We start from the raw sequence: 21,853 nt of genomic DNA, 5'->3' as shown, positions 1-21,853 counted from the left end.
ATCTCAAAAAAAAAAAAAAAGCCTTTCAAATTCTGTGTATATTTTACAGTCTAAGACATATCACATAGGACTCTAGGTTTTTATCAGAAATATGTGATCTATATTTAGAGTTTATATAATTTATAGTTGAAAAATTGATTCATATAACCAAACATACTTGCAGGTTTTCCAGTAACTGAATTGAATGTCTGTTATGAAATTTAAATTTTTAAAAAATAAAATTTAAACTCTGGCTCCTCAGTCACACTAGCCACATTTCAAGCATTTCAAAGCCACATTCTGGCTAGTGGCTTCTGCGCTAAAGAGTACAGACATAGAGTATTCAAAAAGTCATTTTTTGAGGAAGAGGTTTCAATTCATGCCTAAGTTCCTAAAGACACAAATGATAAGAGCTAGCATGGGGAGAAATGCCAGATACAGGTGAAGGAGAGGAAGGCAGCAAATCACACTGCCATGTGTGTACCTATGCAACAATCTTGCATGTTCTTCACATGTACCCCAAAACCTAAAATGCAATAAAAAAAGACTTAAAATAAATAAATAAATAAATAAATAAAAAAGAAATAGAAGGAAGCAGAGGAAAAAAAATAAATTTAAAAAACAGATGGCGGTTTAGTATAATTTCCTGGTGCTTATAATAGTTGAAACTGGATAATTTTTTTAAAACAAATAAACTTACTTTTTATAGTTATGGAAGGTGGGAAGTCCATGGTGGAGGGACCACACCTGATGAGGCCCTTCTTGCTGGTGCAGATTCTGCAGAGTCCGGGGACAGCACAGGCGTCATGACAAGAGAGCTGAGTGTGCTCATTCAAGTCTCTCTTCTTATTATCAATCCACCAGTCCCACTCCCATGATAACCTGTCAACTCATTAATCCACGAATTAGCAGAGTCCTCCCAACCCAGTCAGCTCCTAAAGGCCTCATCCCTCCACACTGATTAAATTTCAACATGAATTTTGGAGGGGACAAACATTCGAACCATAGCAGATGAAGACTAAGACTTGGGGTAACTTCCGACTGGTTCAACTTTGGGGTCTTATCTCAGCCCTGTTTTTGGACACTGAGAAAAAGGTGAGAGAGAGAGATTCAAAAGATTTTACCTGTCAGCATGATTTGTACCAATTCTATTTGAATATTAAGTCTTCCTCTGGTTAATTGAGGATGCTGCAGTATTCAGTCCCTATATCTTGAGAGCTCATTGACACTCAAAAACCTCAAATACGTTTGATTGTTGGGGCCTGTGTATAGCTTCTATTTCTGAAACTTAAGTGTAAGCCCCTGAATGGGGTCTTAGGCTTCTGGGAACCTCCATGCCTGCTAAGATTCCCTCCTTACAGGAGGAGGCTGCTTACAGAGGTGTTGTGGATGGAGATAATTGGACCTGTTAAGGGTCGTTATATTTATATGGGACTTCTTTAACTCTTCAAGGTGTTTGAATGTCCATTATTTTCCAAAAGGACAAGTAGGAGTTAACTGAGGTAGGTTCCAGGTAATGATCATGGAGGGGTCTGACTAATTTATCATCTCAGAGCTATAGGCAAACAAGATGCCTTCATTGCTGAATAAGATTCTCTGCCCCTGCTTGACAGTGGGAAAGGGATTTATCCACATCTTGTAATTGGGTCCAGGACAGTATTTCTGGAGACACAGGGTTTAAACACTCTCTTGGCAAATATTAAAAATATAGATATTACAAAGTCAGTCAACATCCTTTTCCAATTGTTTTCATTGCTCTCTTCCTCCTCTTTGCATCTGCCAGCACCTGACTAGAATTGTGGACGCCTCAGAATCAACCAGTGCCAAGCAAGAGGGCTAGGAGTCCATAACAAGGGAAAGGGCAGGACAGCAGAACTCGGGAAGGGCCTGTCTGGGCTGGTCTGCCATCCCTTTCTGCTGCCTTGCTCATAAAACTGTCTGACAGTTAAACTAGCTTTGTTTGTTTGTTTGTTTTTGAAACAGAGTCTCCCTCTGTCACCAGGCTGGAGTGCAGTGGCGTGATCTAGGCTCACTGCAATCTCTGCCTCCTGGGTTCAAATGATTCCTCTGTACAGCCTCCCAAGTAGCTGGGACTACAGATGCACACCACCATGCCCGGCTAATTTTTTGTGTTTTTAGTAGAGATAGGGTTTGACCATGTTGGCCAAGATTGTCTCAATCTCCTGATCTTGTGATCCACCTACCTCGGCCTCCCAAAATTCTGGGATTACAGGTGTGAGCCACTGCGCCCAGCCTAAATTAGCTTTTTATAAGTCATTTAACCCACTCCCTGCCTTACTACATTCGCAGTGTTGTAGAAAAAGAAAGTTCTATTCTGAATGTAGTATGATGACCATAGGAGGACGATGGTTTTATTCCCATTTTACAGATGAGAAGATGGAGGTATGGTTCATTTTCAAAGTTATGAAGATGACAGATGAAAAGTTTGAATCTAGGTTTATCTGACTTTTAGGCGCCGACCTATATGACCTGCAATGTCTTAAAATAGAAGCACTGAAATGCCATTGTAAAGAGAGGGACATGAAGTGTCCAGGGTACAAGGCCTATCTCAGCCGAATCAGTTTCAGGAGCTGAAACTCCTTCCTTCTTGTAGCTATGGCAACTTCTCTGTGGTGGCTATGTGACAGCAAGCAAGTGATTCTGCAAGTACCTAGGAGGCAAGATGAGGCCATCATCGTTTGTGTTCTCACCACACACAGAAAAGACACCTATTGCGGCCTTTGCAGCACTTCATTGCACTTAACTTTTTGTTCATCTGCCTCCTTCTCATGTCTGCAGACACAGAGCTGGTTTCCGATCCATCCAAGTCTCCAGTCCCAGGCAGATCAGGGCACATAGAGATGCAGGCTGTTTTCACCACTTCCCTAAATAAGTGCCTGGCCCATAGTAAACAGTGGATAAATGTGAACTGCAGTGACTTTTATAAATTGTTCCTCATTTTCTTCTTACTGTATTATTTATGTCCAGGGAAGGTTTGCTGAGTGGATGAGTAGAGTATGTTTTTGTACTTGGGTTCCTTTAATTCCGGAACCACTGGGTACCTGGCAGACCATTCTTTCAAGTTCCGCTTGACCAAATTATGACTAGCTGAGTCACAGGGACCTCTCCAGGTCTCTTAGCATATAAATAAGTTTTACATCATGTATTCACCCAACAAATATTGCCAAAGGAAAAAATGAATTGTCTTTATTTGCTTTTCAGAAACAATAACTACTGTGTTAATCTTCCAGAAGAGGGAGATTTTGTTCTTGGAGCAAAGGTATAGAAAAATGACTTCTAAAATAAAGGAGTATGTTTTATTTTGCTCAGTTCTAAGTAGATGGAAAGCTACAAGTGGTGACGACGGCTCGCCTCCCGCTGCTTTGGTTTCCAATGGGAACCAGGGTGAGTTATCACCACGCACCTCGCTGCTTTCAGGCCAGAAGGCAGGATTTATTATAATTGTGATAATAAAAAGTAGATAGATCTTTATACTTCCCACATCTCTTTCACGTCTAGCGTGTCATTGTAGCTTCATGGTACTTTCAGGATTAGGCATGGTTAGTATCTTCAGCTGTAACGAGAAACTTGAGAACCACCCAAGGTCGCACAGCTGACAAGGGCAGAGATGGAACTCAGCAAGGCCTGTCTGAGTATCCCCCATCCAGACGTGTGAAGAGGTACCCTACGTAACATCCTGCCAGCCTATCCCCTTAGCTTTCCACTTTTGAAGATTTGAAGTGTTTAATCTGAAGTGGAGGGCTTGCAGTCAATGTTTCTGTTAAAGTATAGCTTTATTTCTACATTCAGCCCTAAGGTGGTATTCTGGCCTGATTACCTCTTGTGATTAGCACTTGTCTTTTCCCATCTTATTATACTTAAAGTGAGTCCAGATGACCCCATGTAAAGAGGGACTTTAAAAACTTCATCCACCCAGCCTCCTGGCAGTGTGGTCAGTGTTGACTGCCTGCCAAGTGTGTACCAGAGAGCACAGTGTGCAGCTGACAGCAGATGATACTGTACTCTGTCTGGAGGGACCTCAGCAATCTCAAAGAGAAGAAAGGCTTTATAAGAGCCAACTATTTCCTCAAACCTGGAGGCAGACACTTGGCCAGGTATTTGCTCCAGGAAGACCACCTTCATGTTTTGTGTTCAGTCTTTCTCAAAAGAGCTCTATAAGTATCTGGAGTGAGATGCTTCTTGGTGGTATATGACTGATCTGCTTAGGGCAAGATATTGAGCATCCTTGACTTTTACCTAGTGAATGCCATTAGCCATCCCCCATCACTGCAATGAGCAAAAACAGTCAGACAAAACATCCCCTCACTCAGTTCTCCTTGTGGGAACAGTGCTGGCCCTGGATGAGATTATGCAAATACACAGAATGTTGTCATTCGGGGGAAAAAAATGTGTGTAACAAATGGTGGCTGATAAGTGCAAGGTGCTTCAAGGAGTCAGATTGTTTGAATGTCACACGTGCGGCATTCAAAATATTTCTGATCGGAATCATCTTCACCTTCAGCCTTTTCAGTTCTTAAACAGGACCAGGGAGTTTGCCAGAGGTATGTGACTTTTCTTCAATATAATGGCAGGGAAAGAGCTAACAATTACACAGTGCTTACTCCATGCAAGGCACTGTTAAGTGCTTAGCACATGTTAACTCATTTAATCCTCCCAATAACCAATAACCATGAGTTAACTACGATGAATATCATCCCACTTACAGATGAGGAAACAGGCACAGAGAGGTAAGTGACTGCCCTGCAGTCCCATGGTGGTTAACCAGATAACTAAGATTCCAACTTAGCCCGTCTGGGCCAGATTTGCATAAAGATGTGGACATACAGTTCTTCTTAGATAGTCTTACTGCGAAGGCCTAGCTGTGGAATACAAAGCAGAGTGCCCTGAAGCTGGGAGCACTTTGCAAGGTGATGGGTCATGTTTCTAGCATCAGGGCAGGAAGTGGGATATAGCTAGGGGCACACTATTGTTGGCAAACGGTAAAAATGGCAGTTCTCGTTTTTTGGTCTTATGGTCCCTTTACACTCTTAAATATTATTAAAGATTCTCAAGAGTTTTTCTTTATGTGGGTTATATCTACATGTCCAATATTTACTGTATCAGAAATTAAAACTCAGGATCTTTCAAATGCTTATTTATTTTAAAATAACAATAATAAACTCAATACATATTAATGTAAATAATATAATTTGACAAATATATATATTTTTGGAAAAAAACTAGTGAGAACAGCGGCATTATACATTTTTTTTGTACATTTTTGCAGCCCCTAATATTTAGCTTAATAGAAAACAGCTAAGTCCTCGTATGTTCTTCTGCCTTCAATCTGTTGTGATGTGTTACTTGGGTGAAAGTATGTGAAGAAAATGTGACTTCACCCAGGTATGTAGTTGGAAAGGGAATGGTATTTTAATAATATTATTACAGATAATACTGAGTTATAGATATTTTTCTCTGATATTACAGCAGAGTGCTACAAGTAATAATTTCCTAAAGATTATGTAAAAATGAATCTGAAATTGCATTAAACTTAGCCATTGTCTCCATTCATTAAAGCTGCTATGACAAAATAGCTTAGACTGGTGTCTTCCAAAGAACAATTTTTTTCTCACAGTTTTGGAGGCTGAGAAGTCCAAGATCAAGGCACTGACACATTCAGTGCCTGTTGAGGACCCATTTCCTCATAGATGGCACCTTCTCACTGTGACCTCACATGGCAGAAGAGGTGAGGGATCTCTCTGGAGCCTTATAAAGAACACAAATCATGACCTAATTAACTCCCAAAGGCTCCATCTCCTAATACCTTCACTTTGGAGATTTGGTTTCACTGTATGAACTTGGGAGAACATAAGCATTCAGTCCATTGCCTGTTGTTACATTAAAATCCATGCAAGTTTCTTGTACTTTGAATCTTTTCCCCACACATGACTATGTGACGTTATGCATTGGTTGTTTGAAAGACACTGGTTCATTGCTAAGTGCATCCTTCAAAAGTCGACGTATTTCATTATACAATATCAAGTCACATGCATTAATATCACTACCCATCTTATCAGACAAATATTGAGATATTGGTAAATTGTTAAACTCCCTGTGGCAGACACAGGCTTCCCAAAATTGAAAGTTTTAATTTCATCATTGACAACAAATACTCTCAGTTCTTTTTCTTGATGTGACAGGCTTACTTCAAAAAACGTCTGCCACATATTCAAGTTTGAATAAACTTAGTTTGTCTGTCAGTCGTTCTTTCAAGTAAAAAATGTCATTTTATGAAAAGAGCTTCTAGTTCCGCTCACAATTAATTTAGATCACACAAGTGCTTTTCCTAGACACAAACCAGTATACTTTGCCATGCCAAGGTGTTTAATGTGGACTTTCCATTTCATCACACAGAATATTAAAAAGACATGAATTCAAAGATTGTGATTTAAGAAAAATTGATATTTTCTGCATCATTAAAGTCATTCTTAAATGAGATCGGCTGTTTTCCCCTAACTGTATGCTGTGATGAAGAATGCAGTTAGCCACTCACTAGGCCACTTTTACTCCCCATTGCTTTTATGTCATCAGGGCAAATGGCAACACAGTGAAAAAGTCACATAACATCTTAGTATTAACATGATGATCACTTTGACTTTTTGAACCCTTACAAAGTGTCCTGGAGATGCCAGAGGTTGACAGAGCGCACTCAGAACGACCATCCTAGAACATCACGCTCACCCAGTAAGCGATAAGCCACATGAAAGAGCAAAGGGTGCTGACCGTAGATGCCAGGATTTCAGTGCTTGACCTGCTTCATACTGACCAAGGGACCTGGGACAAACACTTAATCTCTCTGAAGCTCATCTAAAAAATAAAATTAACATACTTTGCTGTTCGAACGTATTCAAAGGAAGGAGCAAAATGTACTCTAAAAATCAAGTTAGACACCTTTCCCCCAGAAGCCTTTGCGTGGTGTTAAGAGATGACTACAACTGGCACCGGTGTCTTAGGAGGCGCGTTTCTGCGGAGGAGCGGGTAACTGTGAGACACGTGCTCACAGGACTGAGGGGCCGGGGTCATCACGTCTCACTCAGGCACAGCAGGGGCTCGCCTTCTGGTCTGGCTCTGAAGGGGGCTCTTGGTGAAGCCCCAGTTCAGCCACCTTGGGCCACAACCCATGTGAGATGGCGGCCAAGGCCTGGTGGCCTGGTGCTGCTGGTATCGTTCTCCAGGCAGCCCATGGCTAGCCTCACGCCCATGCTCATCTGTGTGTTGTCCACACTCAGTTCCTGGCATGGCAGCAGTTCTTCCACCCAAGGCATATTGGAGGGCAGGGTTCCGAAAGTGATCTCTTTATATGAAAACAAGTAGGTCTGACCTTTGACTTAGTTTATCCTCTGTTAGTATGGTAACAAATTCTAGTGACACGCCTCACAAAAAAAGTTCTTATATGAGACGCAAGACAGCACAATGTGTCTGTCTTACACTGACATTGAGAACTGCAGTTTTAAATATCTTTCTAGAATTTCATCCTGGGACCTTTCTTCCAGAAGTCTCTCTTTCAACTTGTCATGATGTTTTAAAACTTCTGTTTGGTATAGTTCTATGTGAAGATATAGTTAAAACTTTAAATTATTAGCTCGAATTTTAATTTTTCTATTTCTATTATGCAATGTCCATTTTTAAATGCAAATATAAGAGCATTTAACTAGCCTGTGGAATACCAAAATTACAGAATTTGTATTTTGTAGTTCATGCATGCGTATGTATTTAATTCTTACCTCAATACGATAAATACTGCATGAAACAAACTCAACAGTTTTAATTTCATTTTTTTTTTCTTTTTCAACTTTTATTTTAGATTCCATGGGTACATGTGCAGGTTTGTTACGAAGGTATATTGCTTGGTGCTAGAGTTTGGAGTATGACTGATTACCTCACCAAGAAAGTGAGCATAGTATCCAATAGGTAGTTTTCCTAACCTTGCCTACCTGCCTCTGTCTTTCCGTTTGTATTCCCTAGGGTCTATTCCCCATCTTTATGTTCATGTGAATGTGACTCTCTACTTTTGGGTAACTGATAGCAAGGGCAGCCTGAAAAGAAAACAAGCAATGGGTCGTCTGATCTTCCCTTTTCCTCTCTGCCAGCATTTTCAGTGTAAGTGATTGGCTAACACAGGATGTAACATGAATAAGTTCCTTGGTTGTTCACATTTCTTAGTTTTCTGCTCTTTTTGCATTTGAAACAAGTTCTTGTTCTATGGGAAAGTGTGGCCTCTTGGGGAGGTCGGCTTCCTACTTTCTTGAAGACATAACATGATTACCTTTTTCTCGCTCTGAGTCCCACTGAAATCCCACACGATGTGGGTCCATGGGAATTCTGAATGCTATATTAAAATGGGGCAGCAAGACGTGGCGGACGTGCATATTGCACCCCTGTCCTCTGCTCATAACATGCTCCATTGTCCCAACAGACCTTTTTCACAAAACACACATTCAAAGATAAAATTATTAAGAACTTCAAGGCTGGGCACAGTGGCTCGTGCCTGTAATCCCAGCACTTAGGGAGGCCGAGACAGGAGAATAGCTTGAGGCCAGGAGTTTGAGACCAGCTTAGGCAAAATAATGTGACCCTGTTCCTGCAAAATAAAAAAATTAGCTAGCTGTTGGTGGCACACATCTGTAGCCTCAGCCACTCAGGAGGCTAAATGGGAAGGATTGCTTGAGGTCAGGAGTTTGAGGCTGCAGTGAGCTATGATTACCTCACGGCATTCCAGCCTGGGTGACAAAGCAAGACCCCACCTTTAAAAAAATCAAGACAGAGAGAGCAGAGATTTAAACCAAACTCAGGATGCTTCTGACCACAGGACCCGGGGTGGCTCTCAGGTCACACGCCTGTGAAGCTGGCCCTGCCGCATGGCCTCCACTCCTGCCATACTGCACCTGCAGTCTTTTGGACTCAGCATGTTCCTTTCTGCTGAAGGGTCCTAAGGCATCATATACGTAGTGAGGCCCTCCCTGCCTAGCCTGACCAGGTCAGAATACTTTCAGCACCACATAGCTCTCCTTTAATGTACTCATCACAATCACCATCCTTCTTTCAGGTACTGATGATTTGACCTCTTATTACCCTTCCTACCAGACTGCAAGCAACTTGCAGGCCAGGGCTTGGTCCAGTTTTATTAATTAGTGCTTTAGCAGTGCTTGGTACATAGTCTCTAATAAATATTTTTTAGGTTAATGAATGTTTATGAGGTGGATGAATAAGCGAATGAATGGTTTTGCAACCAGAATCCAAGTGTCAGGTAAAGAGGTAGGATTAATGAGGGTGACATGAATGTTAGGTTCTCTTCCAGGGTTTGATGAGAACGAAGTGGATCTTGGTTGTCCTTGCTTACTTGTCTGTCTTTTTCTGCTGGATAAAAAGTACTTTACCTAAGGATAAAGCCTCCTTATATTTTAAGGCACCCAAGTTGTTGGCCTTTGTGTACCCACGCCTGGCACAGTGCCTGAGACAGTCAACTCTCAGAAAAGTTAGTTCTATTGAATTGAGTTGTTCAGTAGATGGAAATATGTCACCTAAACTTTATCTTGCCTTCTCTTTGTATATCCTCTTTCCTCTCTATCTTCTTTCCCTCTCTCCTCTCCTTTTCTGTTGTTAAGGATTTCTGAGTCTTGAGAAGTACTTAGGTTTTGATCAGATCTTTCCAAGAGAAGATTACACTCATCAATTCTAGATTTAACTTGAGTCTTCAAAGACAAATGGTCTAATTAGCCTTATAGCCATGGTAGTGGTTGGGCACTCCAGAGAATGCCCCAGAAACAGTCTAGACACATTTGTTGGTAATATTCTCATATTGGCATTGATCTTGGGAGAGAATCACAAGGCAGGCACTTTAGAGGTTCATCTATTCAGCCCTGCTAATTAAGAGCAGAAATTATACTTGAGAATTTGAGAAACCGTATTCTCCTGCCCTGAAGGCTGCAGAACTTGTCAGAATGCACAGTACAGAAACGCCAAGTGATCTCGAGAAACAGAAGTGAATGGGAACCAGCCTTCTTGTTGGAAGGGGGTCCACAATGTGTCTTTCCGTTTGTTCTACAAATACATTGAGAAATGGCTAGGAGGGGTGGTGGTGGGGGTTGGGAGATAGGGGTGGTAGTGAAAAGGGTATGTTAATAATGAAATTGAGCATCACTTTTTTTTTAAAAAAAAAAAGCATAAACGTAAGATTGGTATTGATTGAACATCTTGGAAAACAGTGTTAGTAAGAGGTCATGGCATGCTTCCTATATGTAAATCTGAGGATTTCTTTCCTGAAGGAGACTAGAATTAGAATGATTAGAATGTAGATGGTTTCTGGAAGCAATCCATGGGGTAGTTACTTAGAAATTATGGGGTTGCTTGGAGATGGTGTGGTGGGGTAGAAAGTACATGGACTAAGGAATCAGCCATACCTGGGTTTAATATTCAACTTTAGCTCTGTGACCTTGAGCAAGTATTTAACCTTTCTGATTTTTCTCTCTTTTTTAAAAAACTTGAATAAATTGGTATAAAAGACTTGCCTTGCAGGTTTCTTATGAAGGTCAAAGGAGGTTCCCTGGGTAGACATAGAAGGCTCAGTGCCTGGTGCACAGCAAGCATGCAGTCATGTTATTCCTTCTCATCACTGTGTCGGCTCTTATGAATAGCTGAGCAGGACCTGAACTAGGGTGAGGCAAGGAGGTGCCTGGGTTACCCTGAGAGCAAGGCCTTGTTAAATGGTGCACCCTAGGTTCCTTGTTTGCCCCTCCCTGGCCTCAGCAGTGCAGCTGAGACAGTTCAGACCAGGGCTGGGACATCTTAGGGTAGATGCCCCCCTCTCCCCACCATCTCTGGGACCATCTTACAGATGACACAGTAGAGACCCAGACAGTCAATATAATTTGACTGAAGCCAATTAGTGTGGCCTGCCTGGAATGTGAATCTAGGCCTCTGGGCTCTTGGCCTCTGTTTTGCTCCCTTGAAGCCTATAGCTGAATTCTTTCAGCTGTGGAAAACATGGTGCTCACGTACCACTTTCCACTGTATGATCTCTCTGGACAGCTACATCTCATCTCTCCAACCAGTCTGGGAATTTTCTCAATAGGGACAGAGGACACGTATCAAATTTTCAGCACTTCCCAAGACATGCATAACAGGTTTTGCGTGCAGTTGGGGTTCAATAAATAAACATACATTGATTGAGAAGAAGAGGAGATATTCTCATGGCCTTATCATTTTGATGCATAGAAATAGTTATCATAAACATTAACCCAACTGAAGGAGAGAAATGCATTAATGTCACAACGTGTTCAGCTCTTTAAGATGTTAGCTTTTCAGGCTCCACAGGGACTCTGGAACTCGGGAGCTCACATAGACTCTCCCCCACTGTTTTAAAAGAGAAAACTGCAGCTTGGAAGGGGAAGTCATGGCTGGAGACAGAAAATGGAGAAGTGGGAGAGGTGAGGGAATTTAGCTGAGGCAATCTAGTAAAGGAAGGAGAGACACAGTGCTGCTCCTACATTAGTGAGCAAACACATCACTTGAGGATCCTGTTGAAATGCAGATCCAGTTCAGGAGGTCTGGGGGAGCATGGGATTCTGTATTTTTGAGAAGCTCCCAGGTGATGCTAATGTTACTGGCTCATGGTCCATGCTATGTGTGTGGAATGAATTGCATGGAGGTTTTGAGTTTGCGAATCTGTTCCAGTGGAAGCCCTGTCTTCAATCTGGGAGTTCTCAGGATTCCCACTCACTGTCTTCCATCCTTCTGCAGGGGAGATCTGTGCGTTCAAGATCCACGGCCAGGAGCTGCCCTTTGAGGCCGTGGTGCTCAACAAGACATCAGGGGAGGGCCAGCTCCGTGCTAAGAGCCCCATTGACTGTGAGTTGCAGAAGGAGTACACATTCATCATCCAGGCCTATGACTGTGGTGCTGGGCCCCAGGAGACAGCCTGGAAAAAGTCACACAAGTGAGTGGCCTGACAGAGCCCTCTGGATGCCCCTCCCTCCTGTGCCCTGGGCCCACCCCACTTCATTCACATGCTGCTCTTCAGATGTGTTTACCCTCTTGTGACACCATGGTGTTCCGACTTTGCTCAGCTGCTTGCCAGTTCTCCAGTCCCTTGCAGGCATCTTCACAGTCTGCTTTCTACACCTGGAATACTCTACTCCCTCTTCTTCACCCAAAGATACTCCCGTTTCACCTTCAGGTCTGAGTTTAGGGGTCACTTCTTCCAGGAAGCCTTCCCTAAGTGACCCACCGCTGCAGATCTGGTCAGGACCTTTCCCTGGGCCTCTGCAGTGCCATAAGATTCTCTCTGTCACAGCACTTTTCACTGTGGGTTGTCACTGCTTTGTCCCTTATGAAGTTCATCTCAGAGCCTAACAGAGTAAGAGGGGTTAAATTGTTACTGAATGGAGGAGTGGATGAATAGAGGGAAGAATGAAACAGTAAATCGGTTGCCTAAAGCTGGGGCAGAGAGAAGGGCTTAGAAGTCTCTCTGGGATGGATTCATCTAAGAGCGTCACAGCAAGGGCAAGTAGAGGGTCTCCAGTGAGAGGGAGGATAGGACACTCAGACAACTGCTCCCACCAGCTTTCGCTCGGCCTTGGGACTCAGTGCCCCCAGGAGGTGCAGGAGGTTAGTGTGAATCTCTCTTTACCGCTATCCCTTCCTTTCTGTGTGTGGTCCCAGGGCCGTGGTCCATATCCAGGTGAAGGATGTCAATGAGTTTGCTCCCACCTTCAAAGAGCCAGCCTACAGAACTGTCGTGACGGAGGGCAGGATCTACGACAGCATTCTGCAGGTGGAGGCTGTTGATGAGGACTGCTCCCCCCAGTACAGCCAGATCTGCAACTATGAAATCGTCACCACAGATGTGCCTTTTGCTATCGACAGAAACGGTGAGTGTCGTCAGAGGACCCCAGTGGGGTCTAGAAAACCGTCTCCTCTCAGAAGGCCCAACAAGGGCTCTGAATGTGCTCGGCAAGTGTTGCCTCCCTTGCATCTTTGGTCTAAGCTCCCTCACCCAGCACTCAGCCCCAGACTTGAGGGAACGGCCTTATCTGATTAGCAGCCCTGCCAGGTCTAAAACACCCCCAGGGAACCTCAGAAACCTGCTCACTTAATGTAGTCTATGCAACTCATAGTGTCACACATCTAGATACTGAAGATGGTTGGTTTCTTGGTCAAATTTTCCAGTTGTCATCCAAATGTGAGCCATGCCATCAGCTTTGCCATACCAGGGTCCCTTTCCTGTGTAATAAGTCATAATGTCAGCCCTATTGCCCCCAGATGAAGTGATGCTAACAGAGAAGGTGTGACTTTTGAAATACCTTCTCAACCATCGATTCATTCAGGATTTTATAAAGTTCTTGCCAATGCCCTTTTTGAGAATTTCAACCCCAGTAAGAATGAAGAATGAAAGAAACCTCCTGCAGTAACCCAATTCCAGACTGAACAAGACTGAAAACCTTCCTATAAAGCCATTTAGATATTTCCCCATCAGTGTGAGTAGAAAATTTATTATAATATAAACACCGCAACCAGAGGCCCAACAAGCTCAGCCCACTTTAATTGTAAATTTCAACACCTTCAACACATACAATCAAATGTAATTATTTGCCAAGTACGTTCTTTAATTATTAGTGTGAGGTTTTGGGTGTTTGTATGCTCTTCCTACTTTGTTTTCAATAACGTTTAAGTAGCACACAAAGATGCAAAATTTGCAAAACTCAAAGTCCATTCACTCTGTGTTTATTGAGTGCCAGGCATGGTGCTGAACATTGGAAAGGAGATAGAGTGGAACTTAATGACAGACACGGGCCTGTCCACATAGAGCTCATCATCTAGGGGGTTAAAATAGAAAATCCAGTGGCAGGAAGGGCGAAGTTGGTGCACAAAGCACGCTGTGAACCAGGATTGGGCAGCAAATTAGCTCTGTACCTCCTGATAGCCAACGTCTAAAGGAAAATAGCATCAGCTACCTGCGTGTACACCTTCAGAAGAAACCCAGCATTCTTGATGTTAAGACCAGGTAGAGACTTACTCTATGACATTGTCTTCTGTACCCTGAGACTGTGGCAAATGCCATAGGGGACAGAAGCCAAGGAGACACACTTGTCTCTGTCTTTAAGTAGCTTAGGATTTGTCTTGGAAGACAGAACTAATATCTGTAAGACAGAAAAAATAATAATAAGGTAATCTCCCTCTAAAATGGTAAAACGTGGGGAAAAGGCAGTTACATACCTGGACAGCACAAGATGATAATTGTACAAGGCACAATATCAATGCACAAGCAAGCAAAGGAGTAAATATAGGACTTTAATTAAAGTTTGGCTCAAAACTAAGAAGAAAGTCATTTTAATTAGTAGAGGCTTTCAGAACCATTCCCTGATAGTTTCTCCCACATGCTGTGTGGAATGGCTGGCCTGTCCCACTGCAGAGGCACACATGTGCACGCACTGCTCCATAACATATAAAAGAACTTCTTTGTATTTTTGTTTCTCCTCTGGGTTTCTTTTCCTGTATGGTCAGTTGTGCAGTGTATCCCACAAAAGCTTTGGTATTTGGGGAGTGACCAGGCTGTGGTGAACAGCAAGACTAGGCAAGTAGAGGTATATGTGCTCCGTGGTCAAGTGCTGCGTGTCCTCCTGCCCTAGTTCTGAAGAGCCACCGCCCAGTGAGAGATGAGATGCAAATTCTTTCTTTGGAGGGTAAACTGCCCCAGTCGTGAAGATAATTACTCACCTTGATGAGCCATTTTGCTAACATATGCCAATTTATTTCCCTGGCTGTCTCATTAAAAGTGAGTAATGGGCCTTTGCCAGGCCTCTGCCTCTGATGCGGGTTTACAGCCTAAGATGAAGAAGAGAATGGGTACTCCCAGGGAGCGTGGGCCCCTGATGGCGAGGTGTACAAAAGCAGTCCTCCAAGTAATGAAGGCAGGACCTAGGGGCACTCCCAGAGATGACTTCCATTCTAATGAGCTTCCCAGTTGGCCCTTTTCCATCAGTTTCTCTGAGCGACCTTTCCGGCTCCTTGAAGAAGTACTTTGCATGCTCATAAGGAAAGCGCTGCTGAATTTCGAGCCTGCTCATTGAGGCCTAGGTTTCCTCTACCACATGGCTTCAGATAGGTGTCTCCTGGCCCCTCCAACCTGCCAGGCTCTTTGCTGGTGGGGTAAGAATGGCAGCAGGGAGAATAGGAGACACAATGTGGAGTCAACCTGACTGTCTTTAACTAGAGACTACCCCTCTTCCTACCAGACGCCCTCAGACTCCCTCCCTTTGAATTCCTCCCCATGAAATTACGGCAGTATCAGGCCTTACCTCATTGTGAGATGATGAGGACTCAAGGAGAAGCAGTGTGTGGGGATAATGTTTGCAGGGTATCTAGCATACAGAGAGAGCACTCAATTAATGGTGCCACAATTATTAAATATTTACCTGGGTTATTGGGACATGAGATTTATTTACCAGGCTTAAATTATGAGAAGGTAAATTATGAGTTCATCATATTGCCTTCGTCTTGGGAAGTTCTAGATCTATTTGAGATGGCCTCATCTGCTGGCTAGTGTTGCTGAGATAAGCAGAGCTTGGGTCCTCAAAACTGAATCCTAAAACCTAAAGAGCTAGCCTAATAACACGGTCACAGTGGTGACAGAGCTAGAACTTAACCCAGGTCTCCTGAGTGTGAACCTCAAAGCCTTTCCATCAGACTGCACCTCCTCAGTGATAATTTACAGGGTGCATGGCGGTGGTATCTAAGTTTGCAAACACAAAGTATGGGGCAATGTCAGCAAAATGGCAGAGAAGGAGATCCCAGCCTTCATCCCCCTACAAAGTACAATCAGACAGCTATCTATGAAAGAAAATAGTTGTAGGAGAGCTCAGGAGTCCAGCTGAGATGATACAACAACACAGTGCAAGAAAAATAATGAGGATAATTGCACAAAAAAAGTAGGAAGAGCAGTTTCATTTTGCATGCATCATCTCATCCCCCAGGCCAGCATTGCTTAGCACAGAGAGAGAACTTCTCAGCTCTGAAGTTACCCTTGAAGAGAAAAGGATAATGAGATGAACAACCAGTTTCCTAAGCTTTCAGAACATTCCCCAAAATGATCTGTTTTAGTTTTACCCCGCATGGCTGAAACATTTGGAGACATCTGGGAACAAAGAAGGGTGGGGCTACCAGTATCAGCCATGTGGCAGGAGCCACCACGGTCCCTAGTGGATGCTCTGCATAGGACCCCAGCTGTCTTCTACCCTCAGGATCTCAAGAGCCTCATAGTCACCACACACCCCTGACTGGCTTTCACTGCCAAGGACCCCACATTGTTTGCCATTGTGGAACTCAGCAGCTTCTGCCACTGAGAAAACCAACAACCAGTACAGCCACAGGGGCCCTCACAATTTTTGCTGAGGACCCCACAGTTTTTCACTTTTGCAGTTTCTAGGTGCTTGAGTTACCACATCTCTTCATCCTCTCTCCCCAAAGCTGCCCTGGCTGCTGCCATTGTAGACACCCCAACCCAGGAACCCAGGGCAGCCACTACATGTATGCCCCAAAATGGCCTGGGCTCCAGCCAAATATTCATTTGTCACCACCATGTGTGAACCTGTGGTGAAGCTCTTAGCTGTGTGCAGCCAAGCAGCTGGCCCCAACCCCCATCACCAGGTCTAGCAGCTGAAAATATGCCTGTATCTGGCTTCTGTGCCCACATCCGTGCTTACCACCAGCCCTGGCTCCAACAGCTGTATGCGTGCAAGCCCCAACTTTTATCCCTGGTCCCTACCACTGTGCTTGTACCTGCAGCTGCTCCCTGCAGCTGCACACATGTATACCTCCAGCTTGATCCCTATAGCTGCACATGCATATGTAGCTGGCCTAACTCCCATTGGTGGCCCCCATCACCACATAGGTTCCTACAGCTCATCCTTACAATTGCACATGTGTATGCCATGAGCCTTGACTCCTATAGTCATGCATGTACATGCCACCAACCACCATATCACTGCAGTTGGCTCTGCCCCAGCCCTAACCATTATGTGCATATCCATAGCTGAGTGTGAACACAGCAGTGGCCCTGACTCTCCCTGCTCCCTAGACCAGTCCTTTGTCACTGGACCCAGGACACGGCTGAATATACCTGCAGTCCTGTCAGCCACTGTGGACCTCCCACAGCCTTTGCCACACTAAGGAGCATACAGCTGCAAATGTTACAGACTCCAGCTACCTGAATCAATAAGACATTGCATCCCTCTCTAAGACCTGGAGCCACCATATACTAGGCACTAAACATGGTGTCACAGTGCTCTCCAGCATTACCTATCCTCTCACCCTTACCTCCCCATGGGTGAAGAATTTTCCTTCATGAATCTAGTTCATAAAGTCTGCAAAGGTGATTCTTTCTTCAAATGCTCATACACTTTCACAAGACTACAAGCATCATAAAAGATCAGGGAAATATGGTAGCACCAAAGCAACATAATACACTGTCAGTAAGTAACCAACTCCAAAGAATACCATTGAATTCCTGATGAGAATTCAAACTGATTGTTCTAAAGAAACTCAGTGATCTACAAGAGAACACAGATAATTAACTAAATCAGGAAAACAATAGAAGAACAAAACCAGAAGTTCAACAAAGAGATAGAAAACAAAAAGAACCAAACAAATTTTGGAGCTTGAAAATACAATGACTGAATTTTAAAAATGCAATAGAGAGCTTCAACAGCTGACTCAATCAAGCAGAAGAAAGAATAAGTAAACTTAAAAACAGGTCATTTGAAATTGCCCAGTAAGAGGAGAAAAAAGAAAAAAAGAATTTTAAAAAATCAAGAAAGCCTACACAATGTATGCAACACTATTATGAGAGCTCATATTCATGTTATGGGATATTTAAATGGCTAAGAAAGAGAAAGGGCAGAAAGTGTATTTAAAGGCATAATGGCAGATATGTTCTCAAGTATGGGGAGAGATATGGACATCTTGGGGTATGTGAAGCTTAAAGGTCTCCGATCACATTCAACCCCAAAAGACTTTGCCATGACACATTATAATCAAACTGTCAATAAATCAAAGACAGAAAATTTTGAAAGCAGCAAAAGAAAAAAAACACATATCATATACATGGGAATTTCACTGAAGCTATCAGCGGATTTCTCAGCAGAAACCTTGCAGACCAGAAAAGAATAGGATTATATATTTAAGTTGCTGAAAGAAAAAGAAATAAAAAGAAAAAAAATACCAACCAAGAGTACTTTACCTGGAAAAGCTATTCTTCAGGAATAAGGAGAAACAAACACTTTCTCAGACAAACAAAATCTTAGGGAATTCATCACCACTAGATCTGCCTTACAATTAAAGATAAAGGGAGTTTTTCAAGCTGAAACAAAAGGATGTTCTTTATTAATACAAAATCATATGAAAGTATGGAACTCACAGGTAAAAATCAGTATATATTCAAATTCAAAATATTCAAATACTACTAAGAGGGTATGTAAATCACTTATAACTCTAAAGATTAAAATACAAAAGTATTAAAATAATTGTAGCTAAAATGACTTGTTAATAAATATGCAATATAAAAAGCATATAAATTGTGACATCAAAAATATAAAATAGGGGAATCAAAGTGCAAGGCTTTTAGGTACATTTAATGTTGTATTTTTATCAGCTTTAAGCAGACTGATATAACCATGTTTTATAACATGTAAGCCTTAGTAACCACAAAGCAAAAGCCTGTAGTAGATACACAAAAATTAAAAAGAAAGGAGTCAAAGCATACCACTATAGAAAATTATCAAATCACAAAGAAAGACAGCAAGAGAGAAAGAAAGGAACAAAAGATCAACAGAACAACCAGGAAAAGTTGTCAAAATGGCAATATTAAGTCTTGACCTATCAATAATTATTTTAAATGTAAATGGACTAAATACACCTATCAGAAGACATAGAGTGGCTGAATGGATAAAAAACAAGATCCAACTATATGATGCCTACAATAAATTCCCTTCACTTTTAAGGACATGCAAATAATAAAAATGAAGATATGATAAAAGATTTTGTGCAAATGGAAACTAAAAGAGTTCAGGCATAGCTATATCTATATCAAATAAAATGGTCTTTAAGTCAAAAACTGTAACAGACAAAGAATATCATTATATGATAATAAAAAGTAAATTTATTAAGAGGATATGGTGATTGTAAAATATATGTACCCAACACTAGAGCATGTAAATATATAAAGTAAATACATATGTGAAGGGAGGAATAAGCAACAATACAAGACTAGTAAGAATCTTTAATACTCTACTTTCAACAATGGATAGAGCATTGAGACATAAAATCCGTAAGGAAACATTGGATTTGAACTATTATACTTGAGGCCAAATGAACCTAACAGACATATAAAGAACATTTTATCAAACAGCAGCAGAATATACAGTACACACAGAACCTTCTCCAGGAAGATCACATGTTAGGTCTTTGTTTTCAGTGAAATGCTTCAAGTTTCTTCACCAAGTTAGCTGGTAGCTACTGTCTCCAGCAATCACCAGAAGCTCAGACAAAAGAACATCAGTGGGGAAATTCACCAACAAGGATCCCTTTGAGAAAGCCTTGCCATTGGAAAGTGGGTTGTGGGCACAGCTTTAATGATACAACCACAGTGTGAAAGTTTAAAAGGTTTTAGTACTTATTGATTCTGGCAATACATGGCATAACTACAGGCCACATAGAGATCAGGAAGTACTGGCTGTGGAGAAACAAACTCATGAGCCAATTGTTTAATTGAATTTAAAGTATTAATAAACAGATTTCCCATAGGGAGTTTTGATTGGTGGCTTTAAAGCAAGCAGACATGATTTCTAGTAGGTCACATATTCACTGAAAGGTAGTCACTGTGGCATATCTGCACAGTCCATGCAGAGTATGAGGGCCAGCAGGACCAGGCAAGTAGGCTGTATCTAGCTGTCCCATAGGGAACTGGTTGCCAGGAGGCTATTGTATAAGGCAGTTATTTGAATTAGCCACACAGAGGAACTTGGAGGTGTAAAACTGGAAACTATAAAAAGTGACTGAGTCCTGCTTCTGGTACGGGGAAGTCCAACTAATATTCAAAATGAATAACAAGGTAACATAAAATTGTAAGCATTCACTACAGCTATAAAACAGGTCTTAAATTTAAGATTAAAATCATATAAAATATTTTTGTCAACTTTGATGGTATGAAACTAGAAATCAATAGTAGAAGAAAAACTAGAAAATTCACAAATAGTGAAATTAAATAACATGATCTTGAACAACAAATGGTCAAAGAAGAAATCAAAAGGAAAATTTAAAAAATATCTTGAGGCAAATGAAAATGAAATCACAATATGTTAAAACTTTTTGGATGTAGAAAAGCCGCTTTGCAAGGGAATGTTATAGCAATTAGCGCCTAATTTTAAGAAGAAGAAAGATACCAAATAAACAACCTGCTGTTATACCTCAAGGAACTAGAACAAGAACGAACTAAATCTCAAATTAGTAAAAGGAAGGAAGTAACAAAGATTAGAACAGAAATAACTGAAATAAACACTAGAAGACAGTATAAAAAGATCAATGACACGAAGTTTGTTTTTTAAATAAACTAATTGATAAACCTTTAGCCAGGGTAAGAAAAAAGAGACAAGACACTAATAGATGAAATCAGAAATGAAAAAAGACATTACAACTGATACCACTGAAATAATTTTCAAAGGATGATGAAAGACTAAGAACACTTTTGTACCAACAAACTGGATAATCTAGGATAAATAGAAACGTTCCTAAAGACATGGAACCGACCAAGACTAGATCATAAGGAATTGAGAATCTGAACAGACCAATCATGAATAAGAAGACTGAATTCATAATAATAATTTTTTTAAATATCCCATCAAAGAAAATCCCAGGACCTGATGGCTTCACAGCTGAATTCTACCAAACTTTAAAATAACTAATAACAGTCCTTCTCAAACTCTTCCAAACTCATTTTATTAGGCTGACATTACCCTGACATCAAAGTTGAAGGCAGTACCAGAAAAGAAAATTACAGGCCAATATTTCTGATGAGCATAGATGTAAAAATAGTCCTCAACAAAATACTAGCAAACCAAATTCAACAGTACATTAAAAGGATCATACACCATGATTAAGTGGGTCTTAGCCCTGGGATGTAAGGAAAGTTCAACATATACAAATTAATAAATGTAATGTACTATATTAACAGAATGAAGGACAAAGATGATATGATATCTGAATAGATGCAGAAAAACATTTCACAAAATTCATCATGCTTTCATGATAAAAATTGTCAACAAATAATATATAGAAAGAATGTCTTCAACACAGTGAAAACTGTATATTACAAGGCCACAGCAAACATCATACTCAGCAGTGAAAAGTTTAAAGCTTTTTCTCTAAGTTTACAAATAAGACAAGGATGCTCACTCTTACCACTTTTATTCAATATAGTACTGGAAGTTCTATCCAGATTAATTAGGCAAGAGAAAGAAAAGGTACTCAAATAATAAAAGAATAAGTAAAATTATCTGTTTGCAGATTACGTGATTTTACATAGAGAAAACCCAAAAGAGTTCACCAAAGACTGTTGTAACTAATACATAAATTTAGTAAAGTTGCAGGATACAAAGCAACATACAAAATTATTTTCATTTCTGTACGCTAATAACTATCCTAAAAAGAAATTTAAAAAATCAATTTACAATAGCACCAAAAAAAAAAAAATACTTCGAAATAATTTAACCAAGTTGGTGAAATAGCTGTATGCAGAAAACTATAAAACATTGATGAAAGAAAA

The 21,853-nt window shown here is 41.3% G+C and overlaps 1 protein-coding gene across 1 annotated transcript in view; it reads left to right on the top strand.

Annotated features, from left to right (window-relative positions):
* Positions 1 to 21,853, top strand: part of CLSTN2 (calsyntenin 2) — a 639,705-nt gene that overhangs the window by 465,306 nt on the left and 152,546 nt on the right. The window contains exons 3-4 of the mRNA XM_039462018.2: positions 11,779 to 11,974; positions 12,700 to 12,908. Of these exons, the coding sequence (XP_039317952.2) occupies positions 11,779 to 11,974; positions 12,700 to 12,908 (405 nt within the window). The remainder of the gene's footprint in view (positions 1 to 11,778; positions 11,975 to 12,699; positions 12,909 to 21,853) is intronic.

This window comes from Saimiri boliviensis, chromosome 9 (assembly GCF_048565385.1).
Source record: "Saimiri boliviensis isolate mSaiBol1 chromosome 9, mSaiBol1.pri, whole genome shotgun sequence".
In the NCBI taxonomy this organism is placed as follows: Eukaryota; Metazoa; Chordata; class Mammalia; order Primates; family Cebidae; genus Saimiri; species Saimiri boliviensis.
This window is presented reverse-complemented; position numbering and strand designations above follow the sequence as displayed.